At 39.2% G+C, this 22,309-nt stretch overlaps 1 protein-coding gene across 2 annotated transcripts in view; it reads left to right on the forward strand.

Moving 5' to 3' along the window:
- The window catches only part of LOC121882386 (CD2-associated protein), a 66,834-nt gene that overhangs the window by 28,008 nt on the left and 16,517 nt on the right, over positions 1-22,309 (forward strand). For both annotated transcript variants that reach the window (XM_042390610.1, XM_042390611.1), the window contains 9 exons: positions 763-941; positions 5,438-5,525; positions 5,920-6,014; positions 7,919-8,017; positions 9,478-9,531; positions 12,965-13,001; positions 14,633-14,695; positions 19,925-20,075; positions 20,211-20,320. In XM_042390610.1, the coding sequence (XP_042246544.1) occupies positions 763-941; positions 5,438-5,525; positions 5,920-6,014; positions 7,919-8,017; positions 9,478-9,531; positions 12,965-13,001; positions 14,633-14,695; positions 19,925-20,075; positions 20,211-20,320 (876 nt within the window). The remainder of the gene's footprint in view (positions 1-762; positions 942-5,437; positions 5,526-5,919; positions 6,015-7,918; positions 8,018-9,477; positions 9,532-12,964; positions 13,002-14,632; positions 14,696-19,924; positions 20,076-20,210; positions 20,321-22,309) is intronic.

Consider the following 22,309-nt stretch of genomic DNA (forward strand, 5'->3'; position numbering starts at 1 on the left):
TCTGTTATACTCAAATGTGACTGTGAATCTGTGAACGGAGCCTTTTGAAACACACCCAACACTGAGGCACACTGGAGCAGAACAGTGTGTGTCTGTCTGTTTTTACTTATTCAACTCTCTTCAGCGTATGACAACAACTGCTTTGTGTCATTTTTCAGACAGATGATTGCTGTCTCTTCTATCTCATTCAGACATTTATTCTCTTTTCGTGCAGAGCGTCCCGGCCTCATTCCCCGTGTTGTTTTTGCATTATGGCTGTAAACCGTCAGTCAGATCGAGTGTAGTAATGGAGCTGTTAAGGTGTGATCGCAGCCCAGTGGAAACAAGCCTCAACAAGAAGGTTGGCTGAAGGTTTAGTCTGTAGCTGGATGCGTCTAAGCCTTCTGTCTGCTTGTTATACGACCTGGAGGTGAAGCAGCTCTGTAAACACCTCTGTGTGTGGTGTGTGTGTGTGTGTGTGTGTCTGCAACTGGAGGTTAGATATTATGTGACTGCATCATGTGAGGAAAGTTCCCCGTTAACCATCTGTTTTGAATTAAAGCTGTGATAAACTGAGGACATTCAAAACAACTGCTACTGAGCCCATTTGAACAAATCTTTTCATTCATGTGTTTTGTTTATTTTATTTTTTTTTGTGTAATTTTTAGCACCGTCTGGTGGCTGAGAAGAATACAATATGGGTTCTCCAAAACAAATTAGGGGAAAAACATTAAGATGTTATACACGGATTGATTGTCTTTCCATGTTGCATATCCTCCATAGATGGAAGTGGTGTGGAAAGCACCGCTACCCCAACATCACCTCAACCAGCCTCAGGGAACGGAGTCATCGCCCAGCCCAAGAAGATCCGAGGTGTCGGCTTCGGAGATATTTTCAGAGAAGGGTCAGTCAAACTAAAGGTCCGACTGCCCAGCCCTGAAACAGAGGAAAAGAAGGAGAAAGTGAGTGACGCAAACTTTGTATGTAACACACAAAGCATTGTCAAATGTTGCATACTCAACAGTTAAAACAAGACACCCATTTGGAGATATTTTGGAGAAATTTTCCAGAAATGAATATTTGTAGAATATTGTTGAGAATAGCTGAATTGTATTGACTTGTGAAAACAGATTATTTTCAGTTCAAAGGTAAAGAGACATGAAAACATCAGAGAGAAATTCCTTATTTTTTCTCTGAAACGTGTCCACTAGTAAATTGCACATGACGATCTTTTCACAAAGACGTGCAAAGAAACGAAGGGCGGTGTTTTTTTAGTTTGTTACACATTTGATGCGGGTCAATGATGTTATGGTCTGCAGTGCTGATGGGATATTGAAAATAAATATTTACCAAGGGGGGAATTCACGAAGGATTTGCAGCTCTTTCAGTCAAATCAACAGTCAAATGTTGTTCATCCTTGTTTCGTAAAGGGCAGCACCAAAGTTCTGCACAGCTAAAGTGGGAGAAAAGCAGCACCACTGAAAATGGTGTGTTTGAGCTTATGTAATAAGCTTAAGACTTTCTGTTTTAAAGGTGCAAAATATGGGAAGAGGGAATGGAAAGTCATACAAATAGCTGCTTCACCTGATTTATTTACCACTGCAGCAGAGGAAACTATGTTGGAAATCCGGGAAAAGCAGGTGTAAAATCTGCTGTATTGTTTTTCTCGGACGTGAACAGAGACTACAGCCAGGTCGAAAGAGTGAGTGACAAGCTGACAAAGAGTTTCTATCACTGGCCTCCTGCTGCATTCAAATACTTATTAAGTAGACATCATATATTTTTACAGCTATAATCTACCCAAAGTTGGACCAGAAATCTTGTTGTATGAATACACACTTGCTGTTACAACAGTGTCTTCCAAGTTCAGCAACAAAAAAGCATTCTTTACGCTCTGTTGCTTTCCAGACATGTGCAACATGTGTCAGCACAGCCTGACATCGGGTCTCATTTAGCAGCGCTTTATGCAAATCAGATGAACTGTGGCTGGACTCATTTACATATGTGGTCTCCGTAAATACCACACTAAATTGCAAAACAATTTTGTGCTCCTAACAAGCTAAGTAAGTATCCTCCTTACTTTCATTTTTGTCATCTATATTTTGTAGTTTCTGTATTATTTTGGTCAGCATACAGTGACTAGATGTCCTGGTTTCAAGCTGGGTGTCCTGAGTCCCGACAAATGTCTGTAAAACACTAAAATATCCAAACCACAATTCAAATAATAATTATAATATTATAGTTGTTTTCAGCGCTTACATAGACGTTTATCATGTTCTGTCCCACTCATTATTACCTAACCTAATATAAAAACATTCAACACTGATTTGTCTGTACGCGTGTCAATCAATCAGTGTGTCGTTGTCGAGGCTGTTGCTAGTCTGTGACGCTTGCAGCCCTTTCTAACAGAACCTGTCAGTGTGCTAACAGTTAGCTATCATGCCGAAGAGAGAGTCAGTCTCTCTGTTCTGAACGTTCTGAACACACTGCGAGAGTATTTTCGATCACACATGGTGGAAATGCCAACATGAAAGATCATATTATAACGACCAAACATAAACGGTGGTTTCCCTGAGAGCTCCAGAAAAGAAACTCTAACTAAAAAGAAAGACTGCAAAGCGTAAAGTACTCAGCAGTCTTCTTGAAGGTAACTTTCTTTTAAGGCTCTTTCTCGGTTTTTGTTACTAACGAGATGCAATTGTTATGTAATGTTTTGACGTTTTAATCTTTGTAAACTGGCTTGTGGCATAGCATTGTGAAGATGTAAGTTGAAGTTATTTTTATGTAATAGCCTATAAAGTTATTTATAGGCCACAAAGAGATTTGTACCATGTTTTGTTTTTAAAAAAAAAAAAAAAAATCTGGCAGAGAATGTGTCACTGTCGGCCACAGACCGGCAGTCTGCGCTTGTGCACACTGACAAATTCCTTGGTGGATTTTGGGAGACAAAACATAATTTTTAGTTTGCTGAGGCGCTGTCCCTGGTGTTGAAAGGTGCGTTTGGTAGGTGTGGTAAGCGCTGAAACCACTGTCTGTCACCCCAGATCAGCATGACATTGATTTACCCATGTTGTTTACTGTCTACTCTGAGGGAACTTACCCAGATTCATGTGAAGTTTTTGTTTGTTGTGAATACACTTGTGGTTTAAGTTGTCGTCAGCACATGTACATGACACAAAAAACAAAAAAAATGACGAAATTCAGTCAGGAATCTTCATCTGACACACTATTTTAGATTGGAACTTGTTTCTGGCAATTCTATCATTCTATTTGATGTGGAAAAAGGAAGTCCTTTTTGAAATGGAAAACTCATGGAATGTTGTATCTTATATTCCTATTTCAGGTTTTTCCTTTGCAGTTTTGAAACATACATACAAGACACATGGATGATATGCTCAGATAGACTTGATATAACATTTTGCTATATAATAACATGGCTCACTGCTTAATTAGTTCAGCACGTAACTCCGTTCTGAAACTCTCCCCTCTTTTCCTTCTCTCCTCTTCACAACAGCCCTCACTCTCTTTCACCACTAACACAGCTTCCTTCACTCTCCTTCACTCCTCACATACCACCACATATTGCATGGTCCCACTCCCTTCTTTTCACAGCCTCCGGTATCTCATTTGACCTTGAATAACCCACATAATCCATGTACTGCTCTCCCCTCTCCCTGCAGTAGTATCAGGGACAAACAGCATCCTGCCTGTGAAATCAAAGGGATACTGTCACATCAGTTTACACTCATACCATTTTTGATCTTTTGCCACTTTTCAAAAAGGTCTGTTATTGTGGCTTGAGTTGAGTTGAGCTGAACTCAATCAGTGTTGGAAGCAACAACAAGCTTATAAGAGACAGAGAAAGTAGACTTATCTGTTACTTTCAACAGGTTAAAAACAACAGCTCCTGAAAATCTTGTTTGAAATATTCATTAGTTTCCCAGCACATTAGATAGTTATGACTAAGTAAGCATCACTTAAAGTTTGGAAATAAGGTCCTTATATATTATTTATTCAAAGTTTAATATTAAACAAGACTAAGAGTGTACAGCCATGCCAGCAGCTCTGTGATGCTGTACTTGAACTAAATGTATGCTAACATGCGCACATTGATAATGCTAGCATGTTGATGTCTATCAGGTGTAATGTTTATCATGTTCACTGTGCTGGTTTAGTGTTGCACTGTGCTAACATCACTAAACGCAATGTACAGCTGAGGCTGATGGGAATGTCTTGAGTTCTGCAAGTATGTGGTCATAAACCAAATGAAATTTTGATCAGAGATCGAAGATATTACAGTTCATCCTCTGGGGACCATGAATTCCTGAACCAAATTTCACATCAATCCATCTAGTAGTCCTTGAGATATTTCAATAAAAGAACTAACAAGTTAACCTCATGGTGGCGCCAAAGGAAAAGTCATCAGAATACATCACCTGGGAACAATGAATGTCTGCACCAAATGTTGTGTGAATCCACCCATGTAGCATAAGTGAAAACTTTGACCTGCGAGTGGCGCTATAGACAAAGTGAGTGGATCACCAAAGTCAAATAATGTATCCTCTAGGAACCTTGAATATCTGTCGTAAACTTCTTGGCAGTCCATCTAATAGTTGGAAAGATATTTCAGTCTGAACCACAAGTGTCAGCCTGATGGTGGCACTAGAGGGAAAGTGAGAGGATTACTGAAGTCAGTAGGATTCATCCTTTGGGGACCATTAATGTCAAAATGACAAAATTTCATAGCAATCCATCTTAAGGTTGTCTGGATATTTCAGGCTGGACTAAAGAGTGTTGAGGCGCCCTTAAAACAATGCTGCCAGCTTGGTTTAATACTCAGCTGTGTGAGTGTAGTTTGATCAGATTTACAACACCAGAAAAAACAACCCACAACTGTCATCAGATTCTAATTATAATATTGCTAAAAGTCTGATTGGCGCACGGAAATATATGACATCACCTTTTTCCAGCAGAGTCCCACCCATTTAAAACCACTGAGAACAGCACAGAAAAAAACAACACTGACATAAGTCTCTTATGGGAAATAACCAAAACTGTTGTGTTCATTTATAATCCCATTGTTGTTCATAGTAGGAAGCAGGTGACCCTCTGATAAAAATTCTGTTATGTGTATATTTTGCCTCCATGTAGTGCGTGTGACCTGAACACTTGTCATCACTTACAAGCTATAACATCAGACATTCCTTGTAGAGCGGGAAAGGGTAGAACTTTAACAAGCCTTTCTTCTTTCTGTCCATATCCTCTCTACAATCCTTAACTGCTCACTTCCATAATTAACTGCACCATCCATAAACGTCCATAACAAAACATGATCAGATTATTCCTCTCATTCAGTTCAGACACAACCTGCCTCATAGACAGGGCTTTTCCACATTGAACCACATATCCACTCATGTCCAATAAATCATTTCCATCTGTATGGTTTGCTTCATTTTAGCCAATCCCATCATTACCATCTGCTGCAAAGCCCGCCCATTCCAACATGACAGACTCGCAGAGAGCAGACGGAGAGAGCAAATCCAAAGGTAAATGATGCTTAAAGTGTCTTTTATATCACTAGCAACTCGGTATGAAAAGTCTTTCCGTTTGTCCTGTTTGTTTGTGAAGTTTGCATGTTCGCTTTGTTAGCATTATTTGCATCTGTCTTTAGTTGCAGCTCCACTGTGTAGTTTGAAAAGAATAATTATTTGCAAATACTGAAAGCACTTGAGAATTTTCCTTCAACAAATGATTCTGAAGCCTTGTGTTGTATACATGGTTGGGAGGATGTTTACATCCTTGACAAATCCATCAGCTTACAGACAGGCTGTTGTGTACTAGCATAAATAAAAATATATCTGTATACATGTACATGTAGTGCGCTCTGTGTGCTTTTGCCCCTGAATCCCTGTGAAGACTCCACTGTTTCTGTTTCCTCAGCTAAAGAGTGCTGTAAGGTCACCTTTGCTTTTGAGGCCACAAACGAGGACGAGCTGAGCCTGAGAGAGGGCGACATCATCCATATACTGAGCAAAGTAAGCTACCGGTGCTTAATGGATTGAAGTTGTCAAACTGGGTTTACGTGAGAACAGCACTGAGGTTCAGTGAAATACTTGTGTGTCACCAATTAACTGAATATTATAAGCAGAGAATGGGAAGGAAGTACTTAGTAGTTATATTAGCCGAACTAACCTGCTAGTTTGGTTTTTCTTATGTCATCCTGCATGCTTGTTCACAGCTGCAGAACTCATCATAAAGTCAGTATAACAGCCCAGCTAACATCAGCCCATCCAAGCAGTTAACCCCATCTGACTGGTACTGCCTGAGGTGAATAACTTTGCTTCAGCATGTCATATAATTGTTTGACAATTTCAACCAAAGATACTTAGACATGGCACAAACCCTTCCTACACCTTCCAAACTTACCAATCTCTAGGTTTTCTTAACTCTCTGATTACAATTTTAAGACTGACGTTGCTGCAGTCTGCACAGTTTTGTCAAATTTCTCCATAATTATCTACTAAAATTGGTTCTGAATTGATTTTAGGTGAGATACAGCCCATGCAGTTGCAGAATCATGTTTAATTTTGTAATTATATCACTTACGCCACAGCACAACATGAGTGAAAATCCTGTGAGATGAGTCTGGATCTGTAAGTTCATCTGCAACAATTCTCTCTATTCCACTACAAACCAGACTTGGGGAAAGTAAAACAACAGAAAAGTGTTCAGTTGCTGGAGAAAAATTTACTGATTTAAAATGGGACTTTAAATAGATACAGACCATATAGCTCATAGGTAGCTGTATGTAAGGATTTTTTTATATTCTGTAAGATGATATCAGGACTGAAGTAATGACTTTTCCCAAACAAAACTTCACTGTTCCCAGCTGCAGACATAAAAGTTACATTCAAGGTCACAGGTTTTTGTCCATGTAATTATTATAAAAAAAAGTTTCAAATATCAAAAAAATCGACCCATAGCTCCTCTTGTAAGAGAAACAAACAGAATATACTGTGTGTGTTCTGATCACATGAAGGGTTATTCTAAAATAAAACACACTGAAGTCTAAAATGAGACCACAATGAAAACAAAGATGATTTCTCTATTTTTTCAGCATTTGTCTTAAAGAGTTACTGTTGGACTTCATGTGTAACGTAGTAATGGCTCTTAGTTTAGACTTTGAGACAGGAAGGAGACCTTTTGCTTTCACTAACAGTCAGATATGTTCCGAGAAGACTAATAACCTGTTACTCATTGAGCACATTGCACTTCTTGATTTCCCTCTTCCACACTTATTGAGGCACTTCTTCAGACCCTTTTAATTGTCCCAGTTGACTAATGTATTCCAAAGAATCGGCCCTGAGTCTCTCCTGTAGAGTCTCACACTGTCATTCAGTAGTGAAGCATCACAGGGCAACCAGCCAACACATGAAGCTCCACAGATTCTTGGCTGGCTCAGCTCAGCTCAGCTCAGCTCAGCTCAGCTCAGCTGCCTCTTGACACGTTGTGGAGGTATGATGACTCTGACTCAGGGTTTGTTGTGCAGTAGTAGGCAAATAGTGACACATAACCGTGAGTCCTCCAGTCTCACTGCCAAGACTATCTTGAAAGCTGCTGCCATCAAGTGGAGGCAGTTGAGAAGACAGTGTGTGGTCAGTGATCAATACAGCTGCTGTTTGGTTAGAAACAAGTGTACAAGGTGCCAGTTTTGCTGTCCTCCTAAGCCTCTCTCAGCATCTTTTTTTAACCCTTTATAGTCCACTTTGAAAGCTACTCAGTGAGGTTTTATTACTTTTCTTCCGAATTGTCTTGAAAATTGAGAAATAACTTGCATATTACACTAAAAGAGACACAGTAAAATATGCAGATGCCACAGTGTGATTACACAAGTGCAGTTTCATATTTCACCCCTTTTTTTCCATTGCTTCTCTGACAGGACACAGGAGAGCCCGGCTGGTGGCGAGGGGAGATCGGGGGCAAAGAAGGCGTCTTTCCTGACAACTTTGTCGTTTTGCTTTCAGAGGCAGAGAAAGAGGTGAGATCAAAAAAATGAAAGATATTAACGTTTTCTGTATTATGGTGAAATAACTTTGTATATTAAGGTAACCCTTCACTCAAAAATGTGTTTTACTTATTGTTGCCTCACTGTGCAGAATGATGTTTGACATTAGAAGTCTGTTTTCACTTTCATCTGCTGAAGAAGGAAAGTTTCTCTAATCTCACCTTAAATCTGAGTTTAAGCAGTATTTGTGACATCACAACTTATTAAAGTAGTCAATCATGGTCCAGTGTATAATTTACACAACTGTGATGTAGAAATTTGACCTTTCTGGCACACAGAATAGACTTTTTAGTGAAGTAGGAGACATCTTGCATCCAGCAGTTAAACTTATGAAATTAAAAATATTTGCCTATTTATAGATTCTGGATGTTTAAATTAAGGAGAAGGAAATTAGAGAGTTGTTAAAAACCATTTCAGATAAATTATTACCCAAAGCAGAACATTTTATGTGTGCAGGGAATCTTTAAATAATCAGTGCAACATTATGTGGTTGTAGTTGGTGTTAACACTGGTATGAAAAGCCTGCAAAAAAGCAGAAATGAATGTAATCTATTAATTATCTAATAAAAGTCTGAAAAAAAATCTATTGTTCCTCATGTAAGAGATGAAACCAGTCCCACAGATGTCTGAAATATCAACATTTGTATGTATTTATTCTTGGACAAGTGATATCTTAACTTACTCACTAGCGTCATCAGTTAAAACGCTCTAATAAATTCCTAAATACTAAATTATGGAAACATTCAGGCATTCTGTACAGGGATTTAACTTCTGTAAAAAGTTTGCCTTTGAAATGGAAATGATGTTTGGAGGCTGGAAATGTTTCATTTTGATGTTCTTTCACTGGGATCTCAGCAGATATGAATGAGACTGAGCCAATCAGATGAAATACAAAAACAACAACAAAAAAACCCCCCAAAACAAAGTGCAGTGGAGGTTGACACTGAACCCACTGCTCACACTGCCCATTTTATTTCAGTTATGACATATGGCATGTTGTACCTTACATCATCTGATTAATATTACGGAGCAGTAATCATGGCTTAAGTTTTCCACATCACAAATGCAGAAATCCTGTTTGATTTCTTATGAAGGCTTTTCCACATGGGTAATAAGGCCTCTTGATAATCAGCCAGATGCCTTTTTGGAGTAAAGAGCTTATTGCTAAGAAGTCTCCTCCAGGCATCATTAATGATCAGTGACCCAGCTTCTGAAGTGGGTCTTCAGTCCGTGTTCAAAGTGTTTGAGCTGACAGAGTGTACTCAGGGAGTGTGTCTGTCCTTTCTGGACACCGTGGGTGACTGATTTTCAATCTCCACTGTTCTCCATGTCACTGTGATGGACATTAGAGGGCTTTGAGGTCTCATTATAGGAAGTGGTTTGACAGGTGTTACTGTGTGATTATATCAAGAATTCTTATGTTCATGTTTCAGACTCCCACGTCGAGAGGGTCAGTGAAGTCATCACCTAAGCAGGAGTCAGAGGAGGTAAGCTATTAGCGCCCCTGATGAAAGGCCACCACTGACAGGGTTTGCTGGTTCTTGCACCGCTATGGAGCCTATGTTGACACACTTTGACTGACAGGGCGACATAGGGCTCTGTGACAAGTCCGGTGGACGAGGCTCATCAGAATACAGCAGCCTGTAATCAGTATCTGATTAGCTGAGTAGAGCTTCATACATTGGCTTCACATTCACAGCACCTCCCTCTCCCCACAGCCTGGAGGACCTTTGGTTATAAAAGCAATGACCTAACGTTTGGTCACCTCTGGAGATCTTTATGGGTACATTTGGCTCCTAATAACCAAGAAGTCCAAATAATATACTGTCTAAGTGGGTCTGGGTAGTGTCCTGCTCTATTAGGTACACACATCAATATTGGCTAATTTCACTAAAAGGCCATTAGGTTCGCTATTTTAGGCTGTAGGAAGATGCTGATTGGATTGTCTTGCTCCTGGGCATGATCTGATTTCAGCAATACTAAACATTATCGGTCAGATTATTCATCAATCCTTTGAATTAATCTGCACTGGCTTTGTTTTGGATTTCTGATTTATCAGATATCGTCTAACGCAGCTGCTCATCTTCTGTTCTGATGATTCAGCTACGAGAGATTCACGTCTATCCAAGCCACGGAAGTACCGCAACTGTCAGTCACCTAACATCGTCCATGCAGAAAATGATTCCATAGATGACAGATGAAATCAGTTTTCATATAATCTCATCTATTCTGTGATTGGTCGGTAGGACACCTTTATAGCACACACAAGACACACACAATAGAACTCAAGTATCCACCAGAGTTAATTTCATGAATTTGTCCTCAACACACTCAATTGTGTTATTTAATGCTCATCAGAATTCAGTTATTCAGCTGTGCTCAGTGAGACCTCTCTGTATACAATATCTCTCTTGTGCTGATAAGAAATAATTGACTGTGTTTCTTTCTATAGGTGTGAATGTGTTAAAAAAAAACAACACCAATTTACCCCTGTAGCAGGATATTTAATTGTGAAGAAAGCATATTCCAGTGAATGTGACTAAGTGTCAGGCGAGATCCCCTCAGGGGTTAAATAATATGATTAGATTGTAAAAGGCTTGCTTATTTAATGGCTGTCAGCAATCAGACCATCATTGCTGATTATTCGGCTCACAGGGGCTGTGAATCCATTTCCTGTGGAAAGAGATAACAATGATAATGATGAAGAAGATGATGTCCAAGTCATTAAATGTCAAAAAGAAGCAATTTTAGAAGCAACTTGAAAACTAGTCTATTGGAAGAAGGTAGAACTTAAGGCAACAGCCCTGTTTTTAAAAAAAAAAAATTATGGTCATTTTTGAGACTTTTTTGGAGGACTACAGATGAGTAATGTTTACCTAGAATAGAAGAAAAACCATAAGTCTGCCGTTGTAAGGAAGTGACCTCACTCTCAGTTGTGTTTGCCTCCTAATATAGCGTCAAAGCTATATTCAGAGCCTGAGGAAAGAGGATGTTGTATTGCTGCACAGATTGTAAAACCGCCTGAGGTAAAGTTGTGATTTGTCATATTGGGCTATACAAATAAAACGGTCCTGACTTGACAGGTAACTGGCATTTAATATGGACTGAATCCATCTCTCTGTTTAAAATTCAAGTGAAGTTGGTCAAATCGTATTGCTGCAGGTGAACCGAGCATTCGCTCCTCTGTCAGTAGGTGTCGCATTATCTCTTGCGGTTTGTGTGTAGCATTTGTTCAATTTCATTTTTTTAGCTGTACATTTTTTTAAATAAAAAAAATCATCCCATAAAACACATAAAAACATAAGAAGTAAGGAATAAAGACCAAATTCCTCATATCTGATCATCTAAGTGCAACTATCGCCCACTAGAAATGGTTGAAACATGGTTGCACAACCTCCATAGTGACCCTGTTTATAATGTACAATGAGCTTTGGATTTTATCAATTGTCACTAATCCTTGCTTCTAGTCACACCTGTATGAAATTTAGCAAACACAATTATTAACACAGTATAGCTCTGCCTCTATTAGTGATGCTTCAGGCTCTACTTTTGATAAATACGCATGTCATGGGCGCAGCTGTTTCCCTGGAAACCATGTTTGCTGAGGATACAAAGGTTGCGAACTGACAGTCCTGACTGAGTTCAGTGATATAAAGTTTTGGGGGGATTTTTTTGTTACTTTTTTTTAATGGAACTTGGTGAACTGTGTGTTTCACATATGTTCCAAAGATGTCATCACCCAGCAGGCTGTGTAGAAGACTGTGATTGTGTGTTGTGTTGAGCTGATCAGTGAGTCTGCTGGTTGAGTAATAAATAATCAAAGTGAAGCAGACAAGCAAAATGTGATTTTTTTTTTTTTTTTTTTCTAAAGATATGGATGAGCCTTCAGAGTCATGAACATATCTCAGTATTTGATGGTAAATGTTGCATAAAAAGGCACTTAAGTGACAAACCAAAACACTCTCCCTTCAGTGGCTTTTCTTCCACTATTCTCCACAGTAGATGGAGCCCTCACTTATTAGGTCCTGATCAGAATTCTGCAGAAACACCCAGGCTGTATGTGTTAATCATTTCCCTCATTTGTTTTCCATGTTTGACGCACAATGCTCAGTGCAGTGACGCTAGATGTCCTTAAGATCGCACAGATCACTAAAATCTCACATTAGGAAAATGTAGCATACTTTTCAAATATTTTTCTCACTCTCTGCCTTGCAGCATGTTGTTTTCGAAGTCAGTTTAGTTTCACTTACCCTACTCACGCTATCACCTCTCCACCCTCCAACCATGTGTGTAGAAAGCACTAACATACTTGTTATCGGAGAGAGACATAATGCTGTCACAAGGTGCAGAAAAACAAATGCAAAACACACTGAAACAACACCAGCTGACTTACTGGAAGTTTGAACTTTCTTCAAGTTACTGACTGCTCTTTTATCAGTCGCTTTGTTGTCTTTCATGTTTGTTTTCTTGATACTTGAGGCCCCGGTCGACTGCAGAAAAAACATCATTTGTAATGACAGAAATAATCATTTATATGTGATCTCAAATGACACACAGAAAGATGAAATAGACAGCATTTAAAATAAAATTTGCTTGGCATAGATTGCTTAATTGGGCTCAAAATAAAACAAGATCATATTATTACCAAATTCTTGCCCAGCCCTATATACTTAATGACTGAACTTGTTTCCCCTTACAATTCTCTAACTATAACCAGTTTGACTTCTAGGTTTTAAACTGGGGTATTATTAGATTTTCCTTGTTAAGACCAAACCTGATCTGTTGTCCCTTTCTCCCTGCCTGTGTGTTGGGTTTCTGTACTTGAGAGAGTAAAAGTAAGTGTCTCTTAATGAGTCAGCGTCTACTTTGATGTCACTCTGACCTACTTTCCCTCTCTCTCCCTCCTTTTTCTTCCGTCAGAAACCGAAGAAGCCACCTCCACCATCAAAAAGCATAGGTAAGGAACTCTGACAACATCTCACTTTACACCTTCCACCTCATTAAATGCTATCGGCTCAGTGCTAGGTTTCAGAAAGGGTTAGTGTCTTGACGATCTTGAAGTGGAACATACTGGTGACTGAACGTAGCACACTTGATTAAAAATGATTGAGGACATGTAATGAAAATAAAAAACCACCTGCTATTCACATTATGTGAATAGCAGGTGGTTGTTCCAGGTAAAGGATGTCAAATTTGCCTTTAAATCACATGGCTGAAGTCATACTAATGTATGTTGTGGCAAGACAGTAATTAATCACAGTATGTCAGATATCAAAACATGTATTTCTTGTTGTTTCCTTGGAAAGTTTCCAAGTTGGTCTGTATACACATACAGACAGGTGACAAATTAAAGGAAATCTTAATCTTAAAGGAAGTCTCTGAACTCTACAGGAGGGATGAACACCGTTCTTCAAAAAGATATTCCTTCTTTTGGTGTTGTGATGATGGTGGTGGAGAGCGCCGTCTAACACATCAGTCCTAAATCTCCTATAGATGTTCAGTTGGGTTAAGATCTGGTGACTGTGAACGCCATAGCATATGATTCACATCATTTTCATACTCATCAAACCATTCTGTGACCCCTCGTGCCCTTTGGATAGTAGCATTGTCATCCTGGAAGAGACCACTCCCATCAGGATAGAAATGTTTCATCATAGGATAAAGGTGATGACTCAGAAGGACTTTCTAAGGGGACAAGTGGACTCAAACCATGCCAGCAAAATGCCCCCAAAAGCATAACAGAGTCACCGGATGCCCTCACTGTAGGGGTCAAGCATTCAGACCTGTGCTGGTTGTTGCTTTAATCTGTCACACATCAGTATATATTATATATATATATACCTCTAGCACCACCATGAGGTTGACATTTTAGTTCTTTATTGGAGTATCTCAAGAACTATTGCACAAGCTGCTGTTAAATGTAGTTCATTCATGTTCCCCACAACTCTAACAACTTTGATCTCCTGACTTTTCATCTAGCGCACTCATCTGGTCAAAGTGTAATTCAACGTGACATCAACACGCTAGCATTATCATTACGAGCATATTAGCATTTAGCCTCACAAAGCCACTAGTGTGGCTGTATAATCCTCAGTTAGCAAAAGATGCACACTTGTTATCATTTTTTTCTCATCTGCACAGGAAGCAGCAGTTTGCATTCTTGTCTTCCTACCACCGTGCTGCATTTCAGTTTGATGTGTGTGTGTACATTTGTGGGACCTCTGTATAGTGTGGGATCAGTGAATGTGTCTGTGCACGACTTCCTGTCTGAGTCAACACTGCAAAAAGGTGTCTCATAAACCAAACCACAAATGAGTGCATGCAGCTATACATGCACAGTTAAGTAGTTTTGTGCGATAGAGATAAAAAGGATATATGTGTACCTAACTGTCCGTCTCTCAGTGCCTTGTAGAGGGCGGTGTGTGTGTGTGTGTGTGTGTGTGTGTGTCAGAGAGGAGCGTTTTTCTTTGCATGAATGTGCTTATGAAAGCATTTGTTCCTTCCCGTTCTCTGTTGAGTCTTGAATTGGTCGTGGCCAGACGGACAAGGTCTCTCTCTGACTTTCTCTGGCCATGTTCCGTTTTTCAGGTCTCAAGCCGGAGCTTCCCAGTGCCGACAGAAAGCCTCATCCCATCAAGCCAGAGGACAGAGGTAGGACTCTCCAACACTCCTCACTTTCCTCTTTACCCTCCCGGTCTTGTCTCATCCTGTCATTTCCTCACGTTATTACAGCTTCGCATGACACATCAGAAACCTCCCGTTTCCCAATTTGGAACACTCAATTCCCTGTTAGCACTAACTCTTGACCTGACTTGACCTGAGGAGGCAGCAGACAGACCGTTTTCCAGCTTTTTTCCTTTTCATTCATCTGTCACTTCCTGTCTTCGTGACTTCTTTCCCCCCGGTCCCCGATTAGTTTCCCTCCGTGGCCTTATTTCACCTTCTCCTGCTGTTTAATCCCCTAAGCTGTTAATAAAAGTGAAATGTTCATCTCCTAGTGAAATAAAAGTTTCTGGGATCAACTCGCCTCCACTGGAGCAGGTTTGATTCGGTTTTCCAGCTAAACTCAGACATGTTTAAAATATCAGAGATAATTTACAGACGCTGATCAGTGAAATACTTAAAAAAATGATCTGAACAGAGAAATTTTGAGACAGATTCTTTTATCCACCCTGACTGTCTCTCTCCTTCTCTCTGTCTGTCTTTCATAACATAAACATAAAACTGCTCATCTCTAAGCTTCAAGAAGAATTAGTTAAATACATGTTTTTGACTTGATTTATTAATGGATCAATATGGAATTAAATAAAGGAAAAGAATTTTAACATTAAATTCAAAGGATAATGTATGTTAAACAACACTGGTACCAAGATTGTAAAACTAAGATAGACAAAACATTTAAATCTATAAAAGTTACTAATATAAAATTATATCAAACATAATAAATCCATAAAGTGAAAGCTAACTCAACTAGCACCAAATAAGATGTCAATTCTCAAACTGAGAGGAATTGAAAAATTCAGTTTTAGTAAAATGAAAATAGATCTGTTCTATGTAAATGAATTGTGGCTGTAACTAATCAACAACAACAACAACAGGTGATCATTTGGTCTAAAAACGTCAGACAGTATTGGGGGGAAAAAAGGGTAATCCCAGAGTCCAAGGTTGCATCTTCAAATATCTTGTTTCGTCTAACCAACACTCCAAAACCAAAAGATACTGAATTTACAATGATATAAATCAGATAAAAGCAGCAAACCCTCACCTCGGAGAAGCAACCAGACAACTTGAAAAATAACTGAAACGACTAATCATGATCAAAATAGTTTCTGATTCCTTTTCTGTCCATGACTAATCGACAAATATGTTGGTGGTTGTTGGTGGTTATTCTGTGATTGCAGGAAACTCACACCTCGGGTCAGTTTATTTTAGTTAAGTAATCACATCACATGTTGAGGCGAGCTCTGTCAAGTCACTCTTGGTTAAGAGACGGATGTGCTGTCAATGTAGTTTCAGTCTTACTGTACCGCTCACAGGAAACGAGCTGTTTGTGTGTTTGTGTGTTTGTGTGTTTGTGTGTTTGTGTGTGTGTGTGTGTGTGTGTGTGTGTGTGTGTGTGTGTGTGTGTGTGTGTGTGTGTGTGTGTTTGCAAGAACTTGCCTGCAGGGCTGTGCCGCTGTTACATCATTTGCACCTTGCAGGAGCCCCCCGACCTGATTAAATGCCCTGTTAGGATTGAAGTCTTGTGGGATAAAACATAAGCTTCAGTTTGGCTGAATAGATACTTTATGGTTAAATCAATAACATAACAGATAAATAACCAATAAATGAATAACAGAGTGTGAACCTTATGAAATTGCAATGGGTACATTAAATATAGATGAACAGGTCTGAGTTGTTTTTGCACAACATATAAACATTAAGTGTCTCTGGAGAAACATTAATTATATGCTAAACATAATAAATAATGAATTGAAGGCTGCGTGTGAATTAAGGCTGTTGTCTCTAATCTCACACAGTCGCTTGACTCATAAGTTACTTTGTGCTGTTACTAGAATATATTATGCGGTTATATAACTCCTGTCACACAGCTTTAGAACAGACTTTAAGGACATTCAGCACACTCAAATTTCCCAAATGCATCCCTCATTTACAGCAGAAAAAAAACCTCATCCTCTTTAAATATTTCCTAGCATGTGATTTAGCCCAACAGCCATTAACTAGTGCCAGAGAAGCATATTAGCGTTGATGTTTTTGTTATGGCATCGTCAACGTGCGGCGCAGGCGATGTCAGTTTGCATAAGTCTTTTGAGAGGATTATACACCCAAATACATCAAGTAAGTACATGCTATCAGATGCATATTAAATGCAGTATTTAGAGCATAAAAAATATGAGTGACACGTCAAATTCAATTTATAGAACTTTCTTCATGAAATATGGGCAGAACAGTTCACAAATTCATCAAAGTATTCATTATTTTTATTATTTTTGCTTGTTATCAGGCACGGGAAACAACTCGATTTGTGTCAGTGAAGGCACCGTTGCAGGCAGATTTCACTGTCAGTTAGCTTATCACAGACACAAGCGGCTGGTGTCATCAATGATTATTTGGGAAATGAGTTGATAAAAATAAAGAAGTGAGCAAATGTGAGAACGCAGGGATAATTTTGACAGTAGAAAACCTGAAGTAGCAGTGCAAATAAATATATATATTTTTTTTTCTCCTTCCACATCACACGTAATTCTGTTTAAAGGCTCCTCTGTTAGTTGAAATTCTCCCCAGCCAAAGGGTGTCACTGCAGATGCACTCTGAATCTCACTCCATTACACGGTAATGTGTTTTATCTTGTATTAAAAAATAGCAACTTTATGGAAGTGATAAGAGGATGCAGTAAAACTGGATGACGTTTCTAGAGGAAGGAGCAGCAGAAATTCTTCTTTTTTGTTGTACAGCTGTCACTTTATACAGCGTAGTTGTTTATCTCCTCTCTGCTTCTGCGCTAATAAAGCAGAAAGCCTCCTCTTCAGTGCAAGCGCCTTCAGGGTTTTGATGGCGGCACTCTCAGATTGATCTCTCACATCTCTGCTCTAACCTTTTCTGTCACAATAAAGTAAGTCACAAAGTGCAGATGCATGTGCCCACTCACTCTCAGTTTCTCTCTCTCTCTCCGTCTTCCGCTCTGCATCATCTTGTTTTGTGTGTGCAAGTCTTCACTTAATAGGTGTTATTACCAGTGGTTAGTCGCTTCCACCTCCCTCAATGTCTCTACTCTGTTCTCTTTCTACCTATTACTGTGTTCCTCTGTTTTTTCATCCCACCGCCTCAGCATACTTATCTCTTACATCAGCCTGTTTTGTTTTCCCTCCTCGTTTCCTAGGAGGTCCTCAGGGGACATGAGATCTTTTCTCAAGAGTCCCACAAGGCTTATTTAGATGCAGTGTGAAGGGACCAGCAGACAAACGGGGATGAATACTTCACAATATAGCTGTGATCTGGAAATAACCCCTAATTAAGACTCTGACCTTAATATACAATTATAAGACCAACCACACTTTTTTAAATGCCCATTTTGAAATCAAGACCATTTCCAGACAAGAAATTTTCAGAATAAAAACGAGCAAACCTAGAATATTCATCCTTTAAATGCAATGTCACGGTGCCATAAAAAGTATTACTTTTAATATTGTTAAAATGCACTCATTCAATAGAATAAGTCTATAAAATAATACAATCAGGAATTGATCATTGGATGAATGTATTAAACAAGGCCATTATATTAGTGTGACAAATAACTATCACAAAGCCTTTTGGTAAGCCTCTTACCTCACAACTACCTCTATTCTATTTTCCTCTATGAGGGACAGAAGTGGTGGTGGGCTAAACTTGCTATACAATCAAAAACTAAGCTGTCCCATCATAATGATGTCAGAACCGTCAATATAGCCGATCACACAATACAGCTTTTATTTGCATTCCTGTGCATGTCACTCTTTGCAACTTTTGCAAGCATGAAATCATGTGTGTTGATCAACAGGTAGGAGTCATAAAAACATGATTTCATACTCATTCAGTTGTCCGATAAAAGAAGTGGAGAATATTGAAATAAAAACAACCAACAGTGACTTGGCTGTGTGTGACATATTTCTTACTAGATGAGTTTTGTGCACAATTTTATGTAATATTGAGCCTTTTTCCTCATTTTCCTATTGTGCTGGTATTTTAGTGTGGATGGAAAAGTTTTCAAACCAAGCTGGAAACATGTGTGGATACATTTCACATGGAAACAGCATTTTCAGTTAAATCAGAAAAGTGTGTTTGGGATGGAAACAGTGCAGAGAGACACAGCCGACAATAGAGACGAAGAGAAAGAGTTTTTAATATGCAGTGGAATTTATGCCTAATAGTAGTAGTAGATTCTTAAATTCTGCAGCGGCACAGAGGACCAGGGCCTTTATTTCTAATTTCCTCTTTTCTGTTAGTTAATACTCACTCAAAACGTCCTCCATGCCAATCTGGTGTTGATAAATTCACTATAATGTCCATTTCAACAGCACTAACTCCACAAATACAGCAGGAGTCATGTCAGGTGTTCCACTTTGCCTTCTCAAACGATGTTAATGTAGCATGAATGAAACTCAACACTTTCACTAGAATTGTCACTTCAAAAGTCTTGCAGGTCGTGCCTTTATTGGTCAGCATTTACTGTGAGTTGTTAGTATAAAAACATTATTTCTGTTAAAAAAGAGCAACTCAGAGCAGCAGAATCTTTATTTCTATACCGACTTTTATATTAGTATTTAGGGTTTGTTACACACACATCACATAAAAGCCCTGCTGTGTTTTATCTTGAAAGTTTTTGTCTGAGTTTAGTTAACCACATCAGACATTGAACAGTCAGCTTGAAAACTCCTTCAGAATTTTGTGGAACTTTTTAATAGTTGTACTCATCATCACCTCCCCACACATTTTCAGTCACCATGCAGAACTGTTGTCAACAGAACAAAATGTCATCAGTGGGTTAATAAGGTAATAGGATTGACAAACTTTTTTTCAGCCGACAGGCTTGTTGAACATCAATTTGTCCTGGTCGCTTCAGCTCCTTTATAAAAACAAACAGAAATCAATCCAGACAGACCTTCAGTGACTCATTTGAAATAATTTACCTCAGCTACTCTCACTTATTGTGTGTAATTATAAAGCTGATTGCACAAAAGTGTATTTAAGTTTTGTCCATTTAAGTGTTTTCCTGGAGTCTTTGAGGAATTAAAGGCCTGGTTCAGTCGTACGTTTTTCTTTTTTTCCCTCTCTGTCACATTCTTCTCGACATTTTGTTAACCTTCCCAATTCTCTTGTCATCTCTGTTCTCTCCGTTTTTAGTTGACAAGCCTACGCCAGATCACAGACCATCCAAGCCTGCAGCGCCGGTGGTCCCGCCCAAGAAGCCGGTCCCCCCTCCAGGGAAAGCCAGACCGGGAGGCCTCCCACCAAAGAGGCCCGACAAGCCTCTCGCTCCCTCGCCAAACCTGAAGTGAGTCTGTTTATCTGTCCGTACAGGAACGTGTCATGCCGTTCTCATTCTTGCCGTTTCCCGTATAAACTTTCCATTAAACTTTCCATTAATTGTGTTTTTCCGTTTCTCTTCCATTTCCACCTCTTTATACAGGCACAATGGAGAGGTGCCTTCCACACGACCAAAGTCTGACTTCGAGCCATCATTTCCTATCAAACCCAAAACGCTGTCTGGTGACTGGGGGGAGAAGTCCTCAGATATGGGTATGTATGACCTACAGAAGTTTTTTTAACTAAAGTCAAAATTCTGAATTATGGGTGGATTTGTTTTGCTAGATATTATGTCAAACCTCTTGATTATTTTCTGGTACAGAGGACATTCAGGATGAAATTAAAGGACTTGCTTTGCCTGCAAGTGATTTTTCAGTCTGTCTTCAGCTCACAAGAATTCAATAAATGACATTTTCTGTGACAACAAGCACTTTTATGTGTGTGACAGCACACATAAGCCCCTTTTCAACCAGAAGTTCCAGGTAGTTTGGAACCAGATGAACTAATCTCAGGAACTAAGCTTGGAAATAAAAATCCCTGTTGTGCAATAGGTTTGCATTTCCATGTCATCTGAGGAACCAGATAGATCATGTAAATTATGTCCATGGAGAGTTAAAAAATGACTCTGGCGTTTGAAACTCACTGATAATACCACCTCAGAGGGAAAAGTTCCCGTAGTGGAAACAACGGCTGTAGTGATTTCCAAAATGACTCGGAACTTTTTACTTATTTTCCTCCAGACTCCACTCCCTTCTGCTCCTGTCTCTGTACATTTATGGAGTTATATAACTCAGAATAACCACAAATATTCATTAAAATAGAAACATTCTTGCCTCCAGTGCACGTGTCCTCACTTTGGACTTTGCTTGCATGCTGCATCTAAATATGGCTTCATCTTCTAACATGCAGCTGGATGCTACTGGTCACCATATTTACTTTGGAAATTGGGTTTTTTGGTGTCTGGAAAATATTAGTTGAATAGTTTATACATTTGTTCCTTACCTTTTTGTAAGGACATTCTTATGGTGTGTTTCATTAGTTTTATGGATCTGCTTGTAAAACAAGATTAGTTTTTTTTTAATTCATTTAAGAGAATAACGGGCAATAAAACGTAGAAAATATTATTCTGTTATTATCTGTTATTAAAAAACAAGAAGGGGGAAACTGAAAAGTTTTACATTTTGTATGAGTAAGAAGGAACTTTTCTACTGCCGTAATTAGTTTTCACACAAACCAGGTTAAAATTATCATGAGTTTTTGAAACCCTGAGTGTGTGAATCAAATTGAAACAGCTGTAGTTTAGGCTTAGATTAGTCATACCAGAATACCTCATTAATAACATTTCTCACTCCTGTTCCCTGTTTTTTAATCTGCCACCTCTCGGTAACAGTCTCACTTCTCTAACTTGTACGCTTACATCAGCCCTTAAAACACTGTCAATCAACAGTCTGCAGCTGTCAGATTTTGCATAATTTAGCTGTCAGAGTGAGTGTGGGAAAAAGGATCCATACATTAATATGCAGATATCCCAGTAATAAAACCGTGTAAGACGTGAGGAAGACACGTACGACTTGGCATCGCCTCCCAAAAAAGGAAAAGATAGCTCAGTGTAAGTCAGAGAGGAATGAAAAGACAGGAGGCGATGAGGAACGGGGTGAAAACGAGCAAGAACCAACATCATTGAAAAGATGAATAGTTTAGAGGTTGACATTTTGAAAGTGGAACAGGAGAGTTTAGTGACATATGGAGGCACATGGGAACAGAAAGGGAAGCGGAAAGGTCAAAGGAAAAAAGACACACGAGATGGATTTAATAGAGCCGACCTGCAGGTATTTCACCGCGGCGTTTAGTGTTTGTGACAGATGCCTCGTAAAGGTGGTAAAGAGCTGCTAAAACTCCGCGCTGCTCGCCAGAAGCCAGTCTGACATGCATCGCTGCGGAACATGAAAATTCAATCTTTTCCTGCAAATCGCAGACAGTGCTGTCTGAACTACAGCAGTTTACCACCGTGTAGGTGCAAAGTGCTGTTACACAACAGCCACCGAAGTTTTTCACAGTTGTAAAAGTTTTTTTAGTCTGTTGCGATCACGGAAACAAACTTTTGTCACGTTGCCATGCATTCACTGTTAAATTCTCATACTGTGGCCTTCATTTACCTCCACTCTTTATTCCTAATGTTAAAGATTAAGTATATTTGATCAT

This window comes from Thunnus maccoyii, chromosome 17 (assembly GCF_910596095.1).
Source record: "Thunnus maccoyii chromosome 17, fThuMac1.1, whole genome shotgun sequence".
Classification (NCBI taxonomy): domain Eukaryota; kingdom Metazoa; phylum Chordata; class Actinopteri; order Scombriformes; family Scombridae; genus Thunnus; species Thunnus maccoyii.